This window comes from Geotrypetes seraphini, chromosome 2 (genome assembly GCF_902459505.1).
Source record: "Geotrypetes seraphini chromosome 2, aGeoSer1.1, whole genome shotgun sequence".
Classification (NCBI taxonomy): domain Eukaryota; kingdom Metazoa; phylum Chordata; class Amphibia; order Gymnophiona; family Dermophiidae; genus Geotrypetes; species Geotrypetes seraphini.
Window position 1 is genome coordinate 250,979,680 of NC_047085.1, and position 25,466 is coordinate 251,005,145.

At 43.4% G+C, this 25,466-nt stretch overlaps 1 protein-coding gene across 1 annotated transcript in view; it reads left to right on the forward strand.

The window, feature by feature from the left end:
- Positions 1–1,143: 1,143 nt before the first annotated feature.
- Positions 1,144–25,466, forward strand: part of WBP2NL (WBP2 N-terminal like) — a 32,592-nt gene continuing 8,269 nt past the window's right edge. The window contains exons 1-6 of the mRNA XM_033929342.1: positions 1,144–1,323; positions 6,434–6,542; positions 7,899–8,034; positions 13,316–13,408; positions 20,828–21,004; positions 22,234–22,359. Coding sequence (XP_033785233.1) covers positions 1,265–1,323; positions 6,434–6,542; positions 7,899–8,034; positions 13,316–13,408; positions 20,828–21,004; positions 22,234–22,359 — 700 coding nt within the window. The 5' untranslated portion in view covers positions 1,144–1,264. The remainder of the gene's footprint in view (positions 1,324–6,433; positions 6,543–7,898; positions 8,035–13,315; positions 13,409–20,827; positions 21,005–22,233; positions 22,360–25,466) is intronic.

A 25,466-nucleotide genomic window follows, 5' to 3' on the forward strand; every position in this document is an offset into this window, starting at 1 on the left:
AATGGTCTAAGTCACAACATCCAAGTTCTGTCAATCCTGGGCTGTATAACTTTGTTATATATGCTGTACACTAAGTCTAAGCCGGCCCATATCCCGCCCAACTCCCGCCCTTGACACTCCTGCTGAAACACCGTGTTTTGCTTTGGTCGTTCAGCGACACTATGAAGGCCTAGGTCGTTTAGAAATACGTCCAAAACTGTTTTCATTATTGGCACTTGGACGTATTTTGACAATGTTCGTCCAAGTGCCGACTTAGACCGGTTTTTGGATGTTTTTCTCTTTCGATTATGAGCCCCAGAGGATCTAGAATCAGAAAATATGGCACCCTATTTGTGAAGTTCGCTACAGTGTCCCAAAGGTGTCCCACTACTGTGTTGCCATGTCTGGGTGTCCAGTCCATCACTTTGCTGGCTTCTCCCACCTCCAAAAGGTATTGTTCTAGGCGTTTTTGACTTGGACAATTTTTTGGACGAGAATGGAGTATAATAAAGATAGACAACTTAGCAGTCTGGCCAATCAAACGGCTGGACGTATAATTAGACAATTTTCGGGGAAAACATTTTAGACACTGCCGGCTTTGGCCGACTAGCGACTTAGGACCAAAACGGACTTAGACGTATCTTTTGATTATGTCCCTCTATGTTTTCTGCCTTAGTGTTGGGAACGACTGGATCTTTCTTTTGTTAATCTTGCTGCCGGTTTGTGTAGAGCTGGAAAGTGATAGTTGCTTACTGTTGCAGAGCTACTCGTATTTTAACAGGCAATGTGGGTAGCCCTCTTGTCGCAAACTGCAGTTAATAGTTGGTGAAAGCAGCAACAAGCCTGCATTCAAAATCTACAAGAAAAGATTTTTGTTCGAAAAAAAAATTCAGAATGGGTTATCGTTTCTCAAAGCGCTGCCCTGATTCCGCTCAAATAAGATTTCTAACAATATTTTTTTAAAGTGGCTTAAGACACAAGCGTACAATCATGCCAAAATAAAAATGTAGTGCAACAACAACATAAAGTTGAAGTTTTGATCGCCTGTTGTTTTCCCTTAGTGACAGGAGGAAGAGGAGGAGGCGGTAACCACTCATACTAAAGCGGCCACAGCTGATTGTCTGCCCCAGGGGACGGGGCGGCGGATATCAGCTGACTAGCAGAAGGAGGACGCGGACATAGGGCGCGAACTCCGCGACCATTCTCTGGCTTTATTGCATCACCGCGGGAAGGGGAGGGGCGTGTGTGACGTCACAAGGAGCGCGCAGACCCATTGCATCCTACGATGGCGCTGAATAGGAACCATTCGCAGAACGGAGGAGTAATCGTCGACAACGGAGAAAGGTGTGTGGGGAGCGGGTTCCCTCCGGCCCCCGGGGGCCCACCCTTCACCCACCTCCGTCCCAACTGCGAATAGTGCTATTTTTGTTGTTGTTAAGTTTGGGTTATTATTTAGAACGCTAAGTAAAAAGGGATTAGCTCAGGCGAACTATCAGGGACCATGGGAGGTATTGCAACATGATGATTTTTTTTTTTTGGGGGGGGGGGAGGAAAGAATGCTAAACAGCACTTATTAATCCTTCTTAGACACAAATGATGGCGCCTGCTTAATATTGGAGATGCTCAGCACACCCAAAGCTGATTCTTTTTGACAGGGACTTGAAGTGCTTTAAACTTTTCCTCTTGACCTGATGCTTCTTAAAGTAGTTCGGAAGTACTGTAGTGTAAAAGCTGATAGACTCTTTAGGAGAAGGTTTTAAATTATAAGCGTTTTCTGCTCCAGCGGATGCTGCTGCTCTGTTCCGTGTTTACTTTCGCATGGAGTCGAGCAATTCCGAGGGCCAGAATGCTCATTGGCTGCAGGTGCCGTCGGTCAGTCGCTGCTGGGAGGATTAAAGTTGATGTCACGTGAGCGCAAGGGGTGGGACGTGAGTCATTGCCTCCTGACTCAGAGAGGGGTGGTTCCCGTAGTGGGGCGGAGTTTCTCAGGAATTGACGTAATACAGGGTGGCCCAATGAGAGAGCCCGAGGCTGAAGCCACCTGACTGACCGGTACAGTGAATGGAATAATATGGGGTCCTTAATCCCTCCTTTTTTGAAATTTTTTATCTCGATTCTCTGATTGTGTTTTGGTTGGTTTCGCATAGTCAATAAAACATTTAAGCAAGGAAACTGATTTTTTTTTTTGCATGTGAATTTGTAAGTTAATATGATGTGTTAAGTCGGTTTGCACGTATTTTTTTTAAAGGTCTAATAGTGGAGGTACATCCGTGGTAGCATATAAACAGTTTTACTATTTAAAAGCATAAAGAACTAAAACAAAGGAAATAAGGTGACTAACTCAAAGCATTTTATGAGCTTTCGAAGGAAACCCTTCTCTGATCTGAAAATGGGTTACCTTCCAAAACTCATCATAAAATGCATTGAATTAGTCCAATAAAAAAGCCTGTTCATGTTTCATTATTCTCTGTTCGTCGCAGTTTCTTTGTATTGGTCATACTGTTTTTATTATTGGTTTTCTGCGCTGCCTTTCAATAATATATATTTTAAAAAAATCACCTTATTTCCTTTTCTTTATACTACTTTGGAAAATGCATAGCACGGCCACCATACCATTTCACTCTTTCAAAGTAAATTCCGTTCTTCTCGGCGAAATAGTTGGTTGGTACATGTATATGGAACCTAATGGTTAAGAGATCACCAGAAGATCCTGAGTGGCTTTATGTAGTATTGATATGTCTACTATACCATTTGGTTATATCTGTATACTGCAACATTTTCTAGTTTGGTTCTATTTCAGGTCTCTGCTGATTTAATAAATAAAGATTTAAAAAGAAATTCTTAAACCACACAGGGTACAGTTAGTTTCTCTTATAGATAGGATAATACTGACAGCTAGTTACTGATGCACAGGCAAATTAGCAGAGATGCCAAGTTACCAGTTCCAGGTTGCAGCTTTTGGGGCACTCCTATATTTGAACTTACATCCCAAAGCAATGTGGGTTGTAGCGTTTGATTTTGCCCATTGAAATAATTAATGCTGAAAGTCCCATAATGCAACTGGATGGGTGGTCAGAAATCCAGAACTGTCATGAAATCTCCAGCCTGGAACTGGGTAACATGGTTTTTCTGAATTAGTCTGACAAACAAGTTATTACCTTCATTTTTGTTTATCCCTTTATTTCTACATCTGCAAAGGGGATTAACTAAAAAAAAAAAATCACAATATTTTTATGAATAATTTTGACTACTTCTGTATTATCCAAAACCATGTCTTTTCATTTCACTCTTTATGCCCATATACAGATACTCCAAAATGGTGGGCCTTCCGCAAACAGAGCCTTGGGCTCCTCCCTCTGTATCCTGGGTAAGGCACACCATTTTGGAGTGGCAGGCCTGCGAGCAGGAGGGACTGGACATCCTTCCTGCTGATTTATTATTATTATTTTTTTAAACGTGTGTGGGGGTGTCACAATGGCTAGAGTGAGTGAGCGAGCATCCCTTCTGCCTCTATTTTGGTATGGGGGAGGGGGGGTTCATCAGGGAGGGAGTGGTTTGCATTTTTGTTCTTTAATGAGACAGATATTGTGCATGTGTAAAGCATGCACACAATGTCTGTCCCATAAAAAAAGAATAAAACCCCAACAGCTTGAATGACAGTAGGCCGTTCAGCTGTTCAGATTTCCCTAAACTGGCTCTGCACATGTGTTAATCACTCTCACAGCGACTGATCGGATGGGATTATGGCAAACCTCCGCGAAAATCATTTGCATGCAAACTTGTTCGATCATTAATCGCTGTTCCAGAATTGGCAAAAAAAAAAATCAGCCCTCAGCAACCTGCACGGTCTTAGCGACTGTGTTTTATGCATCTAGTCCCCAGTCCTTTGGCTGCAATTTTTACTGCTATGCCAAAGATGTGTGATGGAAGAGGAAGGATTAGTGAAGAGTATTTGGATTATAATGAGTCTCTACTTGAAAGATGTCTTCAGTGAAGTACAAGCAAAAAAACTCGGAAATGTGAAAAGCTAATAATATTGAAACAAACACTTTCACCAATGCAATAGAATGTCACAAAAATCAGTACTGCTGCAGTTTCAATAGAGGGAGTTTCAAATGACTGGAGGAAAAAGCCTCAGATTAGAACCCTTCCACCACCACAATGGTGGTCCAAGGTGGTCAGGCGAGCACCTCACTGGCAAAAAACCTCCAGACTGACTCCCAATAGTAATAAACTTGAAGCAGGGCTGTTGTGCAGAAGATAGAGGAAAAATCCACTTATCTAAATTGTTGATCGGTACACCAACGATGGCCAGCGTTTCACATATCTGCTGCCTCAGGGTGTAGAGCAATCCGACCACTCTTTAAGCTGGACGCAAACCGCATCTCAAGATCAAAAAAGGCCATACATTTGTTGCCCCTTTGACTTGTCTTTATCCTACCCTTCCAGGACAAAGTATGTGCTCTGAGTATTGTCGTAGATGCTGAACTGTACTTTTAATTGAATTCTATAATAGCACTAGCTTAACTTTTCACCAAGGGTATACAATCAATATAGACCAAGGTGACTAAGGTTTGTTTCACCCTTTGACTTGGTCTATATTGAACTGTACTTTTAAAGCACAAATTTCCTTTGTTCATCTTTCTTTGCTTTACACAGAATCTGCTCTGTTGCCCATTCACCATCTAAAGACATTTATTTTCTCTTGCTGTCTCCCATATTGATTGCTGCAGTGTCCTCTATAATGGCCTCCTAGGCTCTATCAAATAATTTTTCAACTCATCCAATCCACCACTGTTAAAATTTATTTGCAATGTTCTTTGCTATGACTTTCCCCCACCCTCCTCGAAGAGGATCATTGGCTCACTGTCTCAGTCTAATAAAGTTCAAGATCCTGCTTCAAAAACCCCCAAATCAAATACTCGCATGCTGGTCTCACTCTGGAAAAAAAATGAAGATATAGAGACCAGCACATTTTTGAGTACTTGATTTTGGGTCTTCTGAAGCAGCTTTGGTGAAATGTGTCGGAACCCATCACTGCTCACAAAGATAAGCAATATATTTTTAAAACTTTGAAGATGAAAGTATAGTATGGTTTTTCATTGATCTAATTTTTTACTTAAGTGCAATGATTGAAGGATAGATGCTATATTGGCACATGACTCTTATCTCTGGTCTTTCGTTTACACCTCTGAGCACTTCCAACATAAACAGGGCAATTAGAGCTGCTGGGTTATATTAACGGTCTCCCTTCATATTCATGGTTTTGGGATTTGCAAACTCGGTTATTCGTGAGACTCCAAACAAGCAGCCTCCCTCCTGCCTCCACAGCTTACCTTTAAAGCCCTATATCAGAGAGGAAAAAAATTCTATTTAAAGACACTTTTGAACACCGTTCCTTTCTCTTTCCTCTTTTTTTTCCCCCCCTTTATAAAGGTATACAGCAACAACAAAATTGTTTCCCTCATTCCTATTGTACTTTCCATCGATGTATCTTTTCTTGACTTTATTATAGTTGTTCCCTTTTCCTCTCGTTTGTTTGTTATGTCTATATGGGGTCTTTTTACTAAGGTGTGCTACACATTTTAGTGCACGCTAAACGCTAATGTGCCCATAGACTTATAATGGGCGTGTTGGTATTTAGCGTTTGCTAAAATGTGTAGCGCACCTTAGAGAAAAAGGAGCCCTATATTTTGTTTGTATACGCCTTGTTCAATTTTTTGTCTTCCCCCATTTTTGTTAATATTGTATAACACTTATGGCCTCTTTTACAAAGCCGTGCTAATGGCTGTGCTGCGCTAACAGCCCCAAAGCCCATAGAGATTTAAAGGGCTTCGGGGCTGTTGCTGCACGGCTTTGTAAAAGAGGCTGCTAGAATCTAGGATAGGCGATCAATCAAATTTTAAAAAAAACTTGGAGCTTAGAGCAGTCTTCCTGCCCCGTGCAGATCCACTATAAAAAAAATGGCTGCCTCAAGTTCCTCTGTTGTGTCTTGTGAGTTCCCGTGGCAACCATTTTTGATAGCGGATCTGCACGGGGCAGAAGCGTAGGAAGATTGCTCCTGCCCTGCTTCACTGCTAGACCACCAGGGCTTTAAAGGTAAGCTGTGGAGGGGCCCAGGAGACAGGGAGGGAGTCGGGGTAGGGGCCCTAGTTATTCACAATTTTTTAAATATTTGCGAGGGAGCTGTGTCCCTAACCCTGGGAATATGAAGGGAAAGCTGTATATTGTTTGTTGTATTCGACCTTTTTCTGGCATCTCAGTTTAGTATTTTTTTCCCAGTGTGTGTTTTGGGGGGTATCTAAAATTAGAGCACCATTTACTGAAGCTGGCCCTATTTCTGTGATAAAAGGACAAACCTATAGGATGATGTAAAATAGGTAGCCTTGGGTTAGGAATAAGAAGCCAGTATTTTTATCTTCAGCTTTCTAATAAGGTACTTTCTGTCCTGCAGTATCCTGAAACAGTGCAATGATGTGGAGCTCTCCTTCAGTGACATGGCAAACAAGCCTGCGGTTTTCAAGGGCACTAAGAAGGGTTCATTGTTCCTCACCCCCTACAGGGTAAGTCACTGACAGGGATTGAGCCTTAGGCACATGCTCTACCTTCCCTAGCAAGCATGGGGAGGGGGTGGGAATCCAAGAAATACTTTTTGAGTTGTAGTTATTCCATAAAAACAGTCACCAAACAAGAGACTGGATGATCTGTTATATGTCACTAAGCAGCTGTCATCCCACTGTGCATAGGGTGTAGTTGAACTATGGAACTATTTAAAACATCTTGTGTTAAGTGCCTGAAAACCAGTTATTGCTATTAAATTTTGCATTCTGATCTATTTGCATTTTTCTTTTTTTTTTTTTTATTATGGCATCCGTTGCCTGCTCTGTGTTTTTTGGGGTGTTTTTGGGTTTTTTTTCCCCTGCATGAGTCCTACCTACACTTGGCTGTGTTTTGTGTTCTTTATTCCCAACCTCTGCTTTCTAATAGTACTACTTTCTTAAGTCTTGATGGCAGAACATTCTGTGTGAGTACAGGGTCTTTGTGACCTCTGGTTTTGCTCTTGAAAGACATATTCTCCCTGGAGAAAGGGAGTGTGGCACAGGAGCATGGGTGCTCTCTACCTTGTACTTGATGTACACTTCTCCCTCCATATTCGCGGTGATGCGGGCGGAACATAGCCGCGAATATGGAAAAACCGCAAATAACTTTTTATATGTTATTCACGGGTTTTTGTAACAGCCAGCGTTTTTACTAATGAAACCGCGAATAACTACCTCTGAGAAGCCAAACCATCCCTATCAGGACCTCCCTGAACCTCTGATTCCCCATAGAAAAGGAGGCAGCGCAGGATCAGGAGCTCAGTGCAGCTCATCCTGGCCTCGGTTTCTGCACTGGCACTCATCGGCCTACATCCAGGGCCAAGGGGAGTCCACCCCAGAGACTGCCTCGCACTTCTAAGCCCTGCCCACAAACACTGACGAGCACCTTTTCTGTTCCGAGAGCTCTCCTAGCCCGCCCATAGTCTCCGCCTTGCATTTCCAGTCCCGCCCACAGGCACAGCCCTTCGCCACCAGGCCATTTCCCCAAGACCCATGAACTACAAATCCCGCCCTGCACGTCAATTCAACATCACTGCTAGAGCTGCGGAGCAGGCGAAACCATAAGAGCGGCTTCGGCGTGCTTCTTTTGTAATTTCCAGTTTTGTTAATTTCCTTGCGCTAATCTGCCTTGTCAAACAAAAGGGGAGGTGGAAAGAAAATTAAATGTGCACGTACAAAATGAAAAATAGCGAATAAGCGAAACCGCGAGTGCTGAAACCGCAAATACGGAGGGAGAAGTGTACAGTATACCTTTTTTTCATTATTGAAAAAATTCAAAGCATTCAGTGTGTGTACTCATTTGTTTTTCTTTCCTTGAAGGTAATTTTTGTAACGAAGGGGAAAGACCCCTTGCTGTCCTTCATGATGCCCTTTTACTTAATGAAAGGATGCTCCATTGAACAGCCAGTCTTCTCGGCCAATTTTATCAAAGGAGTCATCCACGCTGAAGCAGGAGGTACATCTGGATGTCTTGTCCACTTGTTTGTTCTCTTCAGGACTGAAATATTCCAGTCCCATTAACCCTCTTCTTCCCATCCTGTTCCCAAATTTAACCACCTTGTGCTGTAATAGATAGTCTGTAACCGTAACTCCTTATGAACTCTGACTAAAAGGCACAACTGCAGCTGAAAGATGCCAGAGTTTCTTGTTCTGCTTATCTGTAAGGCTAATAATAATAATAACAGTTTATATACCGCAGGACAGTGAAGTTCTATGCGGTTTACAATGATTAAAAATGCTACAAATTGAGTAATAATAATAACAGCTTATATACCGCAATACCGTGAAGTTCTATGCGGTTTACAAAAGATTAAGCAAAGGTACAAATTGACTGACTTCAAGAGGGGAAGAAGAAAGAGAAGTAATTAGACAGGAAATTCATTGTTGAGGAGAAAAGTGATCAAAAGGACAGTAGGTCGCTATTGAGAGGAAAGAACTAACAAGGTTAAAAGCTAGTGATTAACAGCTCTAGAGATCAGTTATTGTGGAATAAGATTGTACAAATCAGCTACCTAAGTACTTGAGGAACAGATATGTTTTTAGGTGTTTCTAAATTCCCCATAAGTAGTAAGCATAAGCAATTGTTCCAGATCTTTACCCCATAATGCTGCCTGATGTGAGAAAAAGGCTCCGAGTCTCCAGCCTTAAATGAAACCTAAACAAATGAACCAGTACAGAAAATGAGGTGAACTTGCTGCATATGTTTTCTTACAGTGTTGTGGAAATGTTTTACTTCCCTGCCTCCTGTTTTTCCCTATTATTGCATATATTTCACACTAAATGGTTTCTGATATTTACACAAAATGTAATATTAGACACAGGGAACCTGAGCCAACACATATGTTTTAAAATTATTACTTTTAAATTATTACTTCATTTATTTAAGGTACAGTTATCAACACTTTTTCACATGGGTAACTGCCCCTAAACATAGGGCTCTTTTTACAAAGCTGCGATAGCGTTTTTAGCACCCGCTACTGGATTTGCTTATTTATATTTATATCCTATATAATAAAACGCTAGCCGCGTATGCACACTCCTATCTGCGTGTTCTGTATGTCTGTGGCCGCAGGAGTGCGCATGCGCGCTTAACAGACCCCACGCTCGCGGCAGCAGAAAATACTCCTTTGCCGGCTCCCCACTCGGTAAGGTTTTTTCGCCGGTCTGACCCTCCCATCCCTTCCCGAGGTCTGATGGCTCACTTAGTCCTTTGCCCCCCCCCTTCCCTTCCGGCGGTCCCAACTACAAACCTGGCGATTCCAGCAGCGTGTGCAGCAGTCTTCACATGCTGCTTCGGGCCCTTCTACTGCCCTGATTTGCTCTGCTGCGTCGCTGATGATGTCATCAGGGACGTGCCAGAGTAAATCCAGTAGCACGTGCTAGAATTCTGCGTGTGCTAAAAACGCTATTGCAGCTTTGTAACTACTGGATTTGCTGATTATATATATCTTTGGGAGAAAATGGGCCACATACTGTAAAAGTCTGCCCAGCACTGTCCTCATGTTCCAAATTACTGGAGTTCCTATCAAAGCCCCCTCTGCCCATACTAAACTGACTTGCCATGTATGAGACAGGCTGTGCAAGATTGCCCAGTACCGGCCTTAGTTCTTCATTTTATACCATTAATTTTCGAATTAGAAATTCTGTGTTCATCCCATGTTTTTTGTGTTTTTTTAAAAAATTCTGTCACCATTTCCTCTCCACCACTTCCTTCGGGATGGCATTCTAGGCATCTGCCACCCTCTCTGTGAAAAAGAATTTCCTAACATTACTCTGTCTACCACCCTACAACCTCAATTTATGCCCTTCGGTTTTACCATTTTCCTTTCTCTCTCTGGAAAAGATTTGGCTTTACAGATACATTTGGCCATTAATTTATGTGTAAACTGACCTATTTTATCCATCTGGGAAGGGGGTACGATGTAGGTAGTGAAATCATATTTGGTGGCAAAATTCAACTGCAAAATGTATAGAATTTAAAGAACATAAGAGTAGTCATATTGGGTCAGACCAGTATGACCTGTTTCCACAGTGGCCAATCCAGGTGACAAGTACCTGTCAGAAATTCAAATAACAGTAACATTCTATTCTACTCATCCCAGGACAAGCAGTGTCCTGGGATGTCTTGTCTCAATAACAGACTATGGATTTTTTTTCCAGGAACTTGTCCAAACCTTCTTTTTAACCCAGCTACATTAATCTGTGTTACTCATGACCTCTGACAATGAGTTCCAGAGCTTAACTACTTGTGTGAAAAAATATTTCTTCCTATTTGTTTTATAAGTATTTCCATGTAACTTCTTTTGAGTGTCCCCTAGTCTTTTTACTTTTTGAAAGGCTAAAAAATCATTTCACTTTTACCCATTCTAAACCACTCAGGATTTTGTAGACCTCGTATCTCTCCTCAACCATCTTCTTTTTTTTTTTCCACAGACTGAAGAGTTCTTCCTCTTTACCCTGTCCTCATATGAGTGATGTTCCATCCCCTTTATTTTGATTGCTGTTTTTGAATGTTTTCTAATTCTATATTTTTTTTGAGATATGGCAACCAGAATTAAATGCTGTGATTTGAATTATTCTCCCCAACGCATATCACTTTGCTTTTGTCCACATTAAATTTCATTTGCCATTTGAATGCCTGGTCTTCCTGCAGTTTTTCACAGCCTGCATGTATTTTAACAACTTTGAATAATTTTGTGTCACCTGCAAATTTAATCACATCACTTGTTCCAATTTTTTCAGGTCATTTTATAAATATGTTAAATAGCACTGGTCCCCAGTTCAGATCCCTGTTGCATTCCACTATTTACCCTCCATTGAGAAAAATGACCATTTAACCCTAGCCTCTGTTTTCGGTCCAATAACCAATTTCTAATCCACCAAAGAACATTGCCTCCTATCCCATGAATTTTAATTTTCTCAGAAATGTCTCAAAGGAACTTTGTCAAAAGCTTTCTGAAAATCCAGATATACTACATCAACTTTCTCGTATTTATCCACATGTTTATTCATGTCTTCAAAAAAAGAAAGCAAACTGGTGAGGTAAGCCTTCTCTTGGCTGAACTAATGCTGACTCTGCCCCAGTAAACCATGTCTATGTGTTTAGTAATTTTATTCTTTTATAATAGTTTCCACTAATTTGCCCAGGACTGAAGTCAGGCTTACCGGTCTGCAATTTCCCTGATCACCTCTGGAACCCTTTTTAAAAATCAGTGTTTACATTGGACACCCTCCAATCTCCAGGTACTAAGGATGATTTTAATGATAAAGTACAAATTAGAGGATGACACAGGAACAGATTTGTTCCCCTTTGGGATCTATCTCCATCCTCATCCAGTCCGTCCCATCCCTGCAAGCTCTGTCCTCATCTGCACAAGCCTCGAACACCTTTGTCCCTGTGTCATTCTGTAGTAGAGATGACTAGCAAAATCATCAATTTCATTCTTGAGTTCTTTCAGTACCCTAAGTGGCTATACCATCCGGTCCAGGTGATTTTATAACGCTTTAACTTGTCACTTTGGCTCAGTACATCTTCCAGGTTCACTGAGATTTCTTTCAAAAGTGTAAACAGGTAAATAGCATTTTCATGTAGATTATTTGAATTCTAGAAAGCATGAGACAAGCACAGAGGACCCCTGATAGAGAAGGGGTTGTAAAGCAGACTGATTGGACAGGCTTTACAATCTTGCCTTCACATTCACATCCATTCTGTGCATCCACCACCCATTTCTAAAGAAAAGAAAGTGAGTGGACACACTTGGGAGTAATCTAAGAAAATCTGGGTCTGGTCTGTCATTTCAGTGCCTTTTCCTACCCTTATCTACAATATACAGTACTGTATATATTTAGATTTTAAAGCATATGGCGATAGACTTTAATGACAAAGACCACTTTAGTGGCTGACCTCTGACTGGCTTCATCCTGTTTATATCTTCTTGGAGGTGCAGTTTCCAGAATTGTGTTCAGTACTCTAAATAAGGTCTCAATAGACACTTATACAGAGAGATTATTACCTCCTTTTTCCTGCTGGCCATTCCTCTCTCTCTAGACCTGAACATCCTTTCAGCTTTTGCTGTCACCTTTTTCCATCTGTTTGGCCATCGTTGGATATGATCACCCCCAGGTCCCGCTCTTGTTTCATGCGTAGAATTACTTTACTCCCAATACTGTACTTCATCCTCGGGTTTTTGCAGTCTGAATGCATGGCTCTGAATTTTTTTTAGCATTAAGTATCTAAACTGAGACCATTCCTTAAACTTCATTAGATCTCGTCTTGTTTTCCACATCTCTTGATCTTTTCCCAATAGCCTCTCCATGATGTCACTTAAATATTGGAAGAAACTGGTAAAACCCCTGTCGGAGTAAACTGCATTTACCAATATCCTCTGTTATTCAGTTAAGTCATCTATGAAGACCTTGTCAGATCTGAGTACATCACAGCTAGTTTGCTCCAGATATAACTGTACGGTCAGCTAGTCAAAGAAATCAAATTCTGACAAGACCTAGTAATTTCTAAGTGTAAAATGGCAGTCTAGAGTTCTGTGTAGTTTTTAAAAGTGGCTCTTGCACACTCATCCACAGAATACATATTATAAGCTGTTCAGATTTTAATAGTAATGCCTTTTTTTAACTGAGTAGATGAACATGTTAGGTTTGTTTTGGGGGTTTTTGTATTCTCCTTTGTAGAGGTGATCTCTGTAGAAATCCATGCTATAATTGCTCCTGTACGTATCTACTTACAGATTTGGGACATTATTGTGGCAGACTCAAATGCTGCTTCGGTTACACTTGGGAAGCAGCTGCCTTTCCCCTTAGGCCCTTATGTAAACAAAAGAAGGGATTCTTTCTTGGGTGGTTGGTTTTTTTGTTGTTGTTTATATCCTGCTGAAATATCTATGCCACTTACTCAGCACATTTCAGTGGGGTTTTACTCTGGAGACTATTTGGTTCTTAGCTGTTGAAAGAGGCTTTCTCACTGTAAGAATGGTAATTCCTTCCCTTAGTGGGGTACATACACACTGGTTTAAGTGGCGCTACACTGTCCAGTAGGAGCCTGAGCTGGGAATAAAATCAGAACTTGCTGCTGGCAATGGAAGAATGAATCCGAGATGATGCCAACCTCTTTCATTATGTATCAAGTGTAACCTTTGAATGAAATATTGTTGTACAGATTGCTTATGCTGTGCCTCTGGTCCAGTCCTGCAGTCTCTTCTTTTTGTATTTTTTTGTGTATGCAGGTGGCTGGGAAGGACAGGCACCGTTCAAGCTGACTTTCAACAGTGGAGGGGCTATCGAGTTTGGGCAGCAGATGTTTAAAATGGCTACCAATGGTAAGAGCCTTAGGCCACAGATATTTTTGCCTGCGTGGTTTTATAGGGCTCCTTTTACTAAGCCGCGTTAGGGCTTTAACGCGCGTGCTAGACCTTAACGCCAGTATTGAGCTGGTGTTAGTTCTAGAAGCGTAGCGCGTGGTAATTTCCTGCGTGCGCTAAAAACGTTAGCGCACCTTTAGTAAAAGGAGCCCGTAGTCTTGCTTTTTTAGAAGAATCATTAGGGGCACCAGAGCTGCAAATACATGTAGGCTGTGGGGTAAAACTAGGACTGGATCAGCTTCCCCTGAAAATCTGGAGTTAGTTGGAAGATCTCTTCAGATTTTCAACCATCTTACCCAGCTCCCAGGCACTTCTGTAGGGTTTTACAAACCAGTGCTCAGGAAAGACCAGGCCAGTTTCTTTCAAAATACCCACAAGAAATATGCATGAGAGAATTTGCATGCATTTCCTCCATTGTATGGTAATTTATAGAAATAAAGCAAAAAACAACAGAAATATTGGACAATGCATTTTATGATGAAATTTCGAAGGTAACCCTTCTTCATATCAGAAAGAAAGCTCATAAAACGCATTGAGTTACCGTATTTTCACGTAGATAACGCGCACCCGTGTAAAACGCACACACGGGTATAGCGCGCGGGAAACTGAAATATATGTAAAAAAAATATTGTATGGTAATTTATAGAAATAAAGCAAAAAACAACACCGGTATACCGTGCATGCTGCCCCGACTCTCCCGTCACCGCCCGACTCTCCTTTCGCCCGCCCCGACTCTCCTCTGGCCATCCCGACTCTCCTTTCGCCCGCCCCGACTCTCCTCTCCCCCTTGAAGTCCTGTCCCCACCCTGAAAGCCTGATGCCCCCCCCCCCCGACGTCCGATTCACCCCCCCCGCAGGACCGCTCGCACCCCCACCCCGAAGGACCGCTCGCACGCACCCGCACCCCCACCCTGAAGGACTGCTCGCACGCACTCCCACCCGCACCCTCACCCTGAAGGACCGCTCGCACCCCCACAGCTTCCCGACCCCCCCCCCCCCACCAATCATGTAGACGCTCCTATCTGTGTCCTGCTGCTTCCTCTTGGCGGTCCCGCCCTTTCTCTGACATCAGAGAAAGGGCGGGACCGCTGGAAGAGGAAGCAGCGCAGGTGCAGGGCTCACAGAAGGGCCGGGACCGCCAAGAGGAAGCAGCAGGACACCGGTAGGAGCGTCTATATGATTGGGGGGGGTCTGGAGGCTGTGGGGGTGCGAGCGGTCCTTCAGGGTGGGGGTGCGGGTGGGAGTGTGTTCGAGCGGTCCTTTGGGGTGGGGATGCGGGTGCGTGCGAGCGGTCCTTCGGGGTGGGGGTGCAAGCGGTCCTGCGGGGGGGTGAATCGGATGTCGGGGGGGGGGGAACTATGTAAAAAAAAATTGGTACAACGCGCTCACGCGTATAACGCACAAGGTTATGCACGGTTTGTAAAATCGTGTATAACGCGTGCGTTATATGCGTGAAAATACGGTAGTCCAATGAAAAGGGTATTACCTTTATTTTTGTATATTACCTTGAAAAGTGGACTAACGTGGCCACCACACCATTTCACTCCACTTTATACACATTTTTATCTCATGCATATTCATTGTGGGTATCTTGACAGCCTAACTGGCTGGGTGTGTCCTGAGAACCAGGTTGAGAAACCCTGGATTAGGCATTGTTTCATAAACCAGTTCTAGGGGAGCCCCTGTCCATTAGGTTTTTGGTATTTTTAAAATGAATATTAATGAAATTTTGCATGTACAGGTCTCTCTCATGCATATTCATTTTCAAATATGCTGAAAAAGTGAGATCTAGGTAGCACTGGACTAAAGAGCAGGAGATTGTCTGGAAGACTTTTCTTAGAGGTACACACACTCCCACCAATACTGATATAATGAACAAATCAAACTGGGTGAATTTCAGACTGGTTCAAACTAGGAATATTTTGAATTTCTCTGGGGTTTCTGGACAGTTTGCTTTCAAAATTTTCATAAATCATGTTTTAGAATTAAAAAAAAAATGATAACAAAAGCACAGCAGTAATAGTGGGTGCTAAGGTGCTCCCAATGTCTTTATGCCCCCAATGTCTATGATAAATTGTTTTATGCATGCTTTCGGAATATATTTTTGGCTCATGCTAGCTTACCAATGCTTTTGGGGAGAGATTTTAACCTGCCTTGGGATCCTTCTTTGGATAAGTCCCACCCTCCAGTTACCTCCTCACGAACACAACCATCGTGAGGAGGTAGAAGGTGTGGCGGAAGGTGTGGCAGAAGGTGTGGCGCAGTGGTTAAAGCTACAGCCTCAGCACCCAGAGGTTGTGGGTTCAAACCCAAGCTGCTCCTTGTGACCCTGGGCAAGTCACTTAATGCCCCCATTGCCCCAGGTACATTAGATAGATTGTGAGCCCGACGGGACAGACAGGGAAAAATGCTTGAGTACCTGAATAAATTCATGTAAAACCGTTCTGAGATCCCTTGGGAGAACGGTATAGAAAATTGAATGAATAAATAAATAAATAAATCTGAAAATCGATCAAGGTCTACCACTCCGCCATCTCTATTCATGTTTGTCTTCTGTGGTCTCGCTCTTGGCACTTCAACCGTGAACACAGAACAGAAATATTTATTAAGCAATTCAGCCTTTTCTTAGCTTCTATATATTTCTCCCCTTCACCTTTGAGTCTCCACAATGCCACTTTTGCACTTCTTCCTATCACTAATATATCTAAAAAATGTCTTTTCTCCCCGTTTTACCGTGTCAGCCACTTTTTCTTCCATTGTCATCTTTGCTTTCCTGACTACATGACCAGGCTTTCTTAACTTTCCAGATATTTTTGCCTGTCTTCCTTTTCTCTATGATCTTTTGTAGTTTATGAAAGCTAACCTCTTATTCCTTACCTTCTCAGCTACTACTTTTGAGAACCAAAGCGGCCTTCTTTTCCTCTTACTTTTTACTTACTTGCCTTACTTTTTCGCTCTTACAATTACTCCTTTCAGTTTTGCCCACCGCATTTCCATGCCTTCCAGATGTTCCCCTTAACTCTGAGGAGCCCCAGTCCTTTCCAATCTTTCCATAAATTTTTAAAAACTTTTCTATTTTCAAAACATTTTGAAAATTAATCTTCTTGAAATCTCTGTTTTTACTTTTTCAGTTCTTATTTAATTGTTGTAAACCGAGTCGAGCTTCCTTAGGTTGACTTGGTATATAAAGTTAAGTGTTAGTTTAGTTCCCATCCAGACAACAATTCCTTGATGTAATCCCCCAACCGAACAAAGTTAGTTTTTTTGTTTTAAGTCTAGAACCTTTGCTTTTGAATGGACCCTCTCTATACCCTTTATGACCGCCCCCCCCCCCCCAACAGAGTCGGGCTATCTGGGGAGATTTACTTGGATGGGCTTGACCTCCCGCGTCTTACTGGTACACAGCTTGGGAAACTGAATGCGCCTATTCATGATGAGGATGTGGAGTTGGCTATCGCACAGAGTTCTACCCTGAAGGCCCCGGGCATAGAAGGCTAAACTTATGAAAACTGAAATCTCACGTCCTATCTCCAATGTGTTCAATGTGATGATTAATGCTGAAGCTATGCCAGAACATCTCAATGTGGCTCAGATAATAGTCCTTCCAAAACCGGGGAGAGACCCTGTCCATCCAGAATCATACCGTCCTATTTCTGCTTAATTTTGGTTGAACTTTTTGGCAAAAATTTTGGTCAGTCATTTAGCTAGGGTTCTCCCACAGATTATCCGTGAGTCCCAAGTAGGTTTTGTTAAAGGTTGCTCGGTGGCTAAAACATAAGAACATAAGCAATGCCTCCGCTGGGTCAGATCTGGGGTCCATCGTGCCCAGCAGCCTGCTCACGCGGCGGCCCAACAGGTCCAGGACCTGTGCAGTAATCCTCTATCTATACCCTTCAATCCTCTTTTCCATCAGGAAATTGTCCAATCATTTCTTAAACCCTAGTATCGTACTCTGCCCTATTACATCCTCTGGAAGCGCATTCCAGGTGTCCACCACATGTTGGGTAAAGAAGAACTTCCTAGCATTCGTTTTGAATTTGTCCCCTTTCAACTTTTCTGAATGCCCTCTTGTTCTTTTATTTTTTGAAAGTTTGAAGAATCTGTCCCTCTCTACTCTCTCTATGCCCTTCATGATCTTGTAAGTCCCTATCATATCCCCTCTAAGTCTCCTCTTCTCCAGGGAAAAGAGACCCAGTTTCTCCAATCTCTCAGCGTATGAAAGGTTTTCCATCCCTTTAATCAGATGTGTCGCTCTCCTCTGAACTCTCTCGAGTAAAGCCTTCCCTTGAATGCCGCTCTAAAGCAGAGTTACTTTCTTTACTCATCAACTTTGATGCTGAGAAGGCATTCAATAGGGTTTGTTGGGATTATTTGTTTGCCACTTTGACCAGATATGGATTTGAAGGCCATTTCATCTCATCTATTCGAGCGTTATATGCAACTCCTCAACCAGCTCTCTGGGTTAACGATTGTAGATCTTCCCTCTTTGAGATTCATAGAGTCACTAGACAAGGATTCCCTCTTTTGCCCTTGTTGTTCATCCTCGCTCTTGATCCCCTCATTGAGATGTTCATTTAAATCCAGATATTAAAAGCGTCCAGGTTGGGGACCATTGTTTTAAACTTACTGCTTTTGCGGAAGACTTTCTAGCTCACATTACAGAATCTCGGTACTTCTTGGAAGCCCTTATGGAAAATATTGCGGAATATACAGTAGTGATTTTGCAGGCTTTTGTTTGAATCTTCATAATTTGAAGGCTTTATCTTCCTCGCTAGAGTTAAAGAATCAGTGGGATGATTCTTTTCTGTTGCGCTGGGCATCGGACTCTTTGGGATTTGGATGTGCATCTACCGTTTTTGTGTGGTTTTTTTTTTCCCACAACTCAACTGTGTTCTGCAAATATTCCCAAACTCTTTCTGGACACCAAAACTCAACTGAGGCATGAGGGTATCTTCCTTTGATGCTACTGAGACATATAGCTCTGATTCATGGTGATCTATCCTCACTGGTTATATGTGATGCAAACGATTCCCATAAGATTGCTAAAGAAAGATCTCACCCGTTTGGCTCGTTTGTTATCTAGATTTTGTTGGTATTGCCATAAGCCAAAGGTCCGCTATCTTTATTTAGTGGGTGGATGGTAGCAGGGTGGACTCGGTCTCCCCAGTTTTGGACTTTCCAGTGAGGCTTATATATTGTGCCACTTAAAGGTTGCTGAAGGGGAGTCGATACACCCCCTTGGATTAATGAGCCAACTCTTATGTCCCCAATTCTTTATATAGTCTATTACATATACCTAGCAGAGATCTACCTGCACTCTTTTGGACTAGTGCTCTTTTGAAATCCATGAGGGTGGTGTGGGGGAGTTCAGTACGTAGACTGGGAGGGGACCCTAGAGAAATGAATCGATTACCTTTGAGAGAGAATATGGCTTTTCCTCCCTGTCATGATAACTCCTATTTTTTTAGACTGGGACCGCTGGGGTGTTTGCCTGATGGAACATTTGCTAACTCTGAAAGGACAGTTAAAGGCCTTGGCCAACCTATAGGGAAGGGCTTCTGAGATTTCTTCACGGGAGTGGAGGCTGTTAATACCTCGGTGTCGGCGTTGCATAAGGCCCTTTCTCAATTTGAAAGCCCTAAAGATTCTCGCTGGATAAAATGAAAATGGGGACAAGAACTCGATAAAGAACTAGGTCATTGAATATATTTTGGGCACCATAAGAGGGATCCCTAAGTTAATAATGGGAGTGATATTCCAGGAGTGTTATGCCAGAATGCTTTATAGGGCCTATTTATAAATAAATGCAGTTACATAAAATTGGGGGCATTGCTTCTCCTCCCTGTCTTAGGTAGAGCACCCAATACTTCCACCCACTCCTTTTGGGACTGCTGGACTGTTTGTTCTTTTTCGACATCTATAGTGCAAAATATAGTCTACTACAATGTACCCTTTTGGGTACTGTGGAACAACTGGTGCTTGATATGCCTGGAGCTTTTCAAGGCCTCCCTAAGGAGGGTCCCCTGTGGTGTTGTAAGGAGTGTCTTCTTTGCTCGCAAAGGTACTGAAATCTTGGACTTCCTCAGAACCCCCGTATTTTTGGAGATGGAGATCACTAGTGCATAATTTAGCCTCTTAGGAGGCTTGAGAAGCGGTGGGCCATGCTCGCAGGCATAAATATTTCTTGCTTATTTGGGGGGCCTATTTGGCTTCCTTGTCATTTTGAGGTCGTAGCCTAATTATGAATACTATCTCTTAATGGATATAGTGGACAACGAGCTGTTCCTTGGAATCGGATACTGCTTTATTTTCTAATCTTAGGGAAGATTGTTGAGTTGGAGAGAGGAGGAATGTATAAAACATTTTATATTGTTGGATCCTGATTTGGATGGACTCTGTTCTGCTTTCTATTTTGGCTTTGATCCACAATAAAAAAAGATTTGAACATAAAAATAAAATGTTACGATAGCAAAGGGAAAACAACAAAAAGCAAAGACAAAAAAACTGTACGGCTTACATAGAGCTAAGGGCAGGAAATAAAGGGGAGACAAAAAGCCTTTTGGCTGTAAGGCACAGTTCTGAATATCTGTCTCTACAAATTTTACCCCCACCTCTCCTTTTACAAAAGCGTGGAAGAGGTTTTTAGCACCAACTGGCACGCTGAATGCCCCGTGCTGCTCCAGCTGTCATGCACCGTTTTCCTGGCCATCTGCTTGCTACATATTTTTGTTTTACATATAAAAATGTTTATATTTTCTTTTATATTTGCACATACCATCAAATGCTCTCTGCACCCTCTCCAGGCTAAGAAAGGTTTGCTATTTGAGCGACTGTGCCATGTCCTTAATCCCCACTTGATCACTTCCTCGAGTTATCGAGGCAATGATCATGTCCAGAACCTCGGTGGTCTTGCCTCTTTTCCTTGCAGGGTTACTCTGAGCCTAACCTGTCATTTGGATCAGTGTGAGGTTTGTGGTCACTTATCTGCAACATGTTTTTCCTATACCAATTAAACTGGCCAAGCTACAAAAGACGACTAGGAAAACACTACTAATCCTATCAAGGTTCCCAATAGGCCCTTCACTCATGGTGTGCTTGGCATCCAGGAGGTAAGCCAATCAAACCATCCTTTGTCTTCTATTTTAAATTGTTCCTAATTCTGTAAAGCTTTTTCTAAAGAGGTTGTGACCTTGCTGGTCAAGAAAAGAATCAGGAATGTATGTACAACGCTCTTATCCAATGATGTGATGTGCACGTGTTGGGTAGTTGGTATGATCTTTATCACACCTCTGGTTCTTTATCTCTGTTGCACTTTGGCTTGTGCATAAAACCTGATGCTTATGAACAACTTTTTAAAATTTCTCCTCCTTTTTGTAGCATCTAGAGGGGCCCCAGCGCAGCCAGCAAGTTTTGGCTATGTTCCGATCCCAGGGGGCTATGTATCATCTCCAGGAGGTTATGCACCGAATGGACCATACCCCTATGCACCACCACCAATGAATGGATATGGTCCTGCTCCACAGCCGATGGGTTACCCCTATGCTCCCCCTGCTGGTAAAAATGCTCTCTAATGAAGGAGGAAAATGTATATCACCCCTCTAAGATGGTATTGTACCTGATCAAGTTTACTATTGTGTAGAAAAGGCTCATTTCCCTACTGTTAAAGGTGCAGTCACAGAAAAACCATCAAGTTTGCAGATTCTAAGTGGAGATAGATTAGAGCAGGGTTGTCTTCCAGTCGGGTTTTCAGGATTTCCCCAGTGAATTTGCATGAGATCTATTTGCATGTGCTGCTTCCATTGTATGCAACTAGATCGCATGTATATTTATTCGGGAAATTCTGAAAATCTAACCTGGTGAGGGCCAAGGGTGGGCATCCCTGGATTAGAGCAAGCTCAGTCCTTGGTGCTTTTAAGGTGGATAACTAGAGTCCTTGGCTGTGTTTTTTGATGCTTGATGATCAGCCCTGTCTTAATGATATGTTTCAGCAGGGAATTTGTGAAGGGAAACTGGCCAAAGGGTGATAGATGGAGGTAAAACAGTCTGGGGGCAATTCTAAAAGTGGACAATTCAGGGCACCCTGAGGCCACACGGTGAGCGAATGTAACAGAACTTGGCCTCCCATATTCTGTTATAGCTAGTATCTGCATGCTTTACATTTAGATGCCTGTGTTTGCACCAGCCAGAGATGGCCTAACTGCGGGTATGTAAATGCAGCTAGGGCATATGTAACAACGGTATTTTGTAAGTTACATGTGTCAGTAGAAGCTCCACCCATTGCACACCTATGCTTTGCCCATCTGCACTCCCCCATGCAGTTATGTGCTATGCTATTTACACTCTCTTACAGAATAATGTTGAGGCCCTTGCTAGCGCTTACACTTATCCCATAAAAATACTAGTTGGGTGTGTAGATGCCGAGTAAAAGAACCGCCCTTAATGTGTGTTCAGGAAAGGTAGGAACAGCAAAGGAGAATTGAGGGTGAAACTACATATGGATCTGTGGTGCCACATCAAGCAGGGAGGATGGGCAGGTGAGAAGCCTCGGTACTGTATCCTGCACTTCTGGAGTGACATGGGATGAGTCTCTTGGAAGGTCTGGTTAGTAGTAAGTGCAGTAGTAAGTTTGAAGGGTGGATGAAGTTGTTTGGTATGTGAAGGTTTTACCCTAGGGCACGTAGGATAACCTTGTTTGTTTTTTTTTCTACAGTGACTTCTTTTTAAGGTGTGTTATATCTGATTAACTTGTGTGGGGTTTTGTTGGGTTTTTTTTTAACTGTTAGGCATGTATCCATTGCCTCCAGAGATGAATCCCATGTATATGGCTCCTCCTCCCCCTTACCCAGGCTTCCCTGTCACTGACCCATCAGCACCTTCAGCACCCTCTTGGACAGAGCCTGGGATGCCAGGTGAGATGTTTTCTGTAACCTGTGAGTTTCAAGGATTTACTTTTAGGGTGTAATGTTCTAAATGTTTCCACAGATAAACTCTGCTTTACTGCATAACAGAGGGAGGTAAAAGTATATGCAGTGACAAAAAGGCATGTATTCCATGGAACTTGCATATAGACATGCTTGCCCTTGCTTCACACAAAGCATGCCTGCAGAGTCGTGTAATACAGTATATGCATAGTTTTATAATGGGGATGGGCACAGACAAACTTCTCATGTTAGGGGGGGGGGTTCTCATTAGTAACCAAATGTCATTAAGACTGCACACTATGGTGCTCAGAAAAAAAATCAGCACTAAACCCCTCTTCTACAAAGCCGCACGATAACGGCCCTGATGCCCATAGAGATTTAAAGGGCTTCGGGGCTGTTACTGCGCGGCAGCCGCTAGCACAGCTTTGTACAAGAGTGGGAAAGTGTGATTCTATAAAGGGCATGTGCTTGTATAGAATCATGTATAGCTTCTCATATGAACTTTAGGAACCAGACTTATGCCTGCTGAGACCTTGTTTAAAATGATGCCCAGCAAGATAAACTCATAGCATAAGGTCTGATGTGATACATAGAAACATAGAAGATGACGGCAGATAAGAGCCATAGCCCTTCAGGTCTGCCCACTCAACTGACCCACCCCCAAGTCTACTATCCTAGGGATCCCACTCCTGGTGACAGGTTCCCTTGGCTTAACCCTCTAAGGGATCCCACATGGGCATCCCATTTGCTCTTAAATTCTTGCACGTTGTTTGCCTCGATCACCTGCACCGGGAGCTCGTTCCAAGGATCAACCACTCTCTCGGTGAAGAAATATTTCCTGGTGTCGCCATGAAATTTCCCGCCCCTGAGTTTGAGCGGATGTCCTCTTGTGGCTGAGGGTCCTTTGAGAAAGAGAATCTCTTCTTCCATCTCGATACGGCCGGTAATATACTTAAACGTCTCGATCATGTCTCCTCTCTCCCTACGTTCCTCGAGTGAGTACAGCCGCAAATTTTTCAGCCTTTCCTCGTACGATAGATCCTTGAGCCCCGAGACCATCCTGGTGGCCATCCGTTGCACCGACTCTACTCTCAGCATATCTTTTTGGTAGTGTGGCCTCCAGAATTGCTCACAGTATTCCAAATGAGGTCTCACCATGGTTCTGTATAATGGCATTATGACTTCAGGCTTCCGGCTGATGAAACTCCTGCGGATGCAACCTAACAACTGTCTTGCCTTAGATCAGTGGTCTCAAACTCAAACCCTTTGTGGGGCTACATTTTGGATTTGTAGGTACTTGGAGGGCCGCAGAAAAAATAGTTAATGTCTTATTAAAGAAATGACAATTTTGCATGAGGTAAAACTCTATAGTTTATAAAACTTTCCTTTAACAGTTAAAAGGAAAGATATATAAACTATAAAGAGTTTTATCTCATGCAAAATTGTCATCTATAATAATAAAATGTTAGTCGTGCATGTGCACTCTAAAGTTGTGTTCCCTGATCCGTCGCGGACATGAGAGTGCGCATGCGCGCTTATCACGCATCGGGCTTACCACTGCTGCAGCCAGCTGAGGTCTATGACACAGCTCAGCCTCTTCAGACACCGCTGCTCCTCCTCTTCGGGCAGAAGGCTCCTCTCACGTGCCCAGCACCGCCGCTCGGAGGCCGCCGGGACAGAGCTGCGGCGCCGATCGCCTCCACCAGTCGGGCAACCAGCTGCCGATCTCCAGCGGGTGGGGTATCGGAGGAGAGGGATTGCGGCCGCTCAGCGCCCCCACCGAGGAGCCCAGCAACTTTCTGCCCGGGCTCTTTAACTGATCCCACCGCCCGGTGGCGATTCCAGCAGCGTGTGCAACAGTCTTCACACGCTGCTTCGGGCCCTTCTACTGCCCTGATTTGCTCTGCCGCGTCTCTGTACGCATAGAAAATGTTAATTATCATTCCTATTCCAGGGTTTTTCAAAGAGGTCAAAGCAGATAACTCTATGCACTACCACCTCAGTAACAACCATACAAAAATAGACAAATATACCCCCCTCCCTTTTTACTAAACCACGATAGCAGTTTTTAGCGCAGGGAGCTGCGCTGAATGTCCAGCGCTGCTCTCGACGCTCATAGGCTCTCTGCGCTAAAAACCTCTTGCGGTTTAGTAAAAGGGGACCTTAGTGTAAAATATAGACAGCAGATATAAATTCAGACACATTTTGATCACTAAATTTAAAATAAAATCATTTTTCCTACCTTGTCTGGTGATTTCATGAGTCTCTGGTTGCACTTTCTTCTTCTGACTGTGCATCCAATCTTTCTTCCCTTCTTTTAGCCTATATGCTTCCTCTCCTCCAGACGTCATTCCCTCCCCCAACTTTTCCTTCCTCTCTCCCTGCCTTTTCTTTCTCTCTGACTCCCTTTCTTTTTTTCTGTTTCTCTTCTTTCCTTCTGTCTCCCTGCCTGCCCTTTTTCTTTCTTTCTCCCTGCCCTCCCCCAAGCCACTGCCACTGCCATCGGGGACCAGTGCCCAAACCGCCACCAATAACAGGCCCGAAAGCCGCCGCCGCCCCAAGCTCTCCCTGCTTCGGTCGGCCAGCATCGCAATCGACCTATTGGGGGAAATGCTGCTGGGTCCTGCCTTCGCGGAAACAGAAAGTAGGCAGGACCCAGCAGCAAGAAGAGGAAATGCTTCACTAAACTGTCTCCCGCCTTAGCCTGTAGCGAACGCTTGCTTCAGGGCTCTCAACATGTGCGTGCCGGCTTCCCTTCTCCCCCCCCCTCCCCCGGGCATAACTTCCGGTTTCGGAGGGAAGAGAAGAGAAGCTGGCACGCACACCTTAGAGCCCGGAGCATAAGTTCGCTACGGGCTGAAATCTCCAAGCCGGGTTTTTTTTTTTTTAATGTTCAGCAGTGGCAGCAGCAGCAGATGACAGCTGGGCGGACCGCCCAGTTAAAAGGCCCTAGTTTGAACACAGAGGAAGGCTGATCGGCCCGGTAGATCAGGACGGCAACACGAGTCTAGCGATCGACTCACTTTGCCTTCCTGAGCTACCGGTCGATCGCAATCGACGTATTGGGCACCCCTGCAGTAGACAATAAGAGAGCT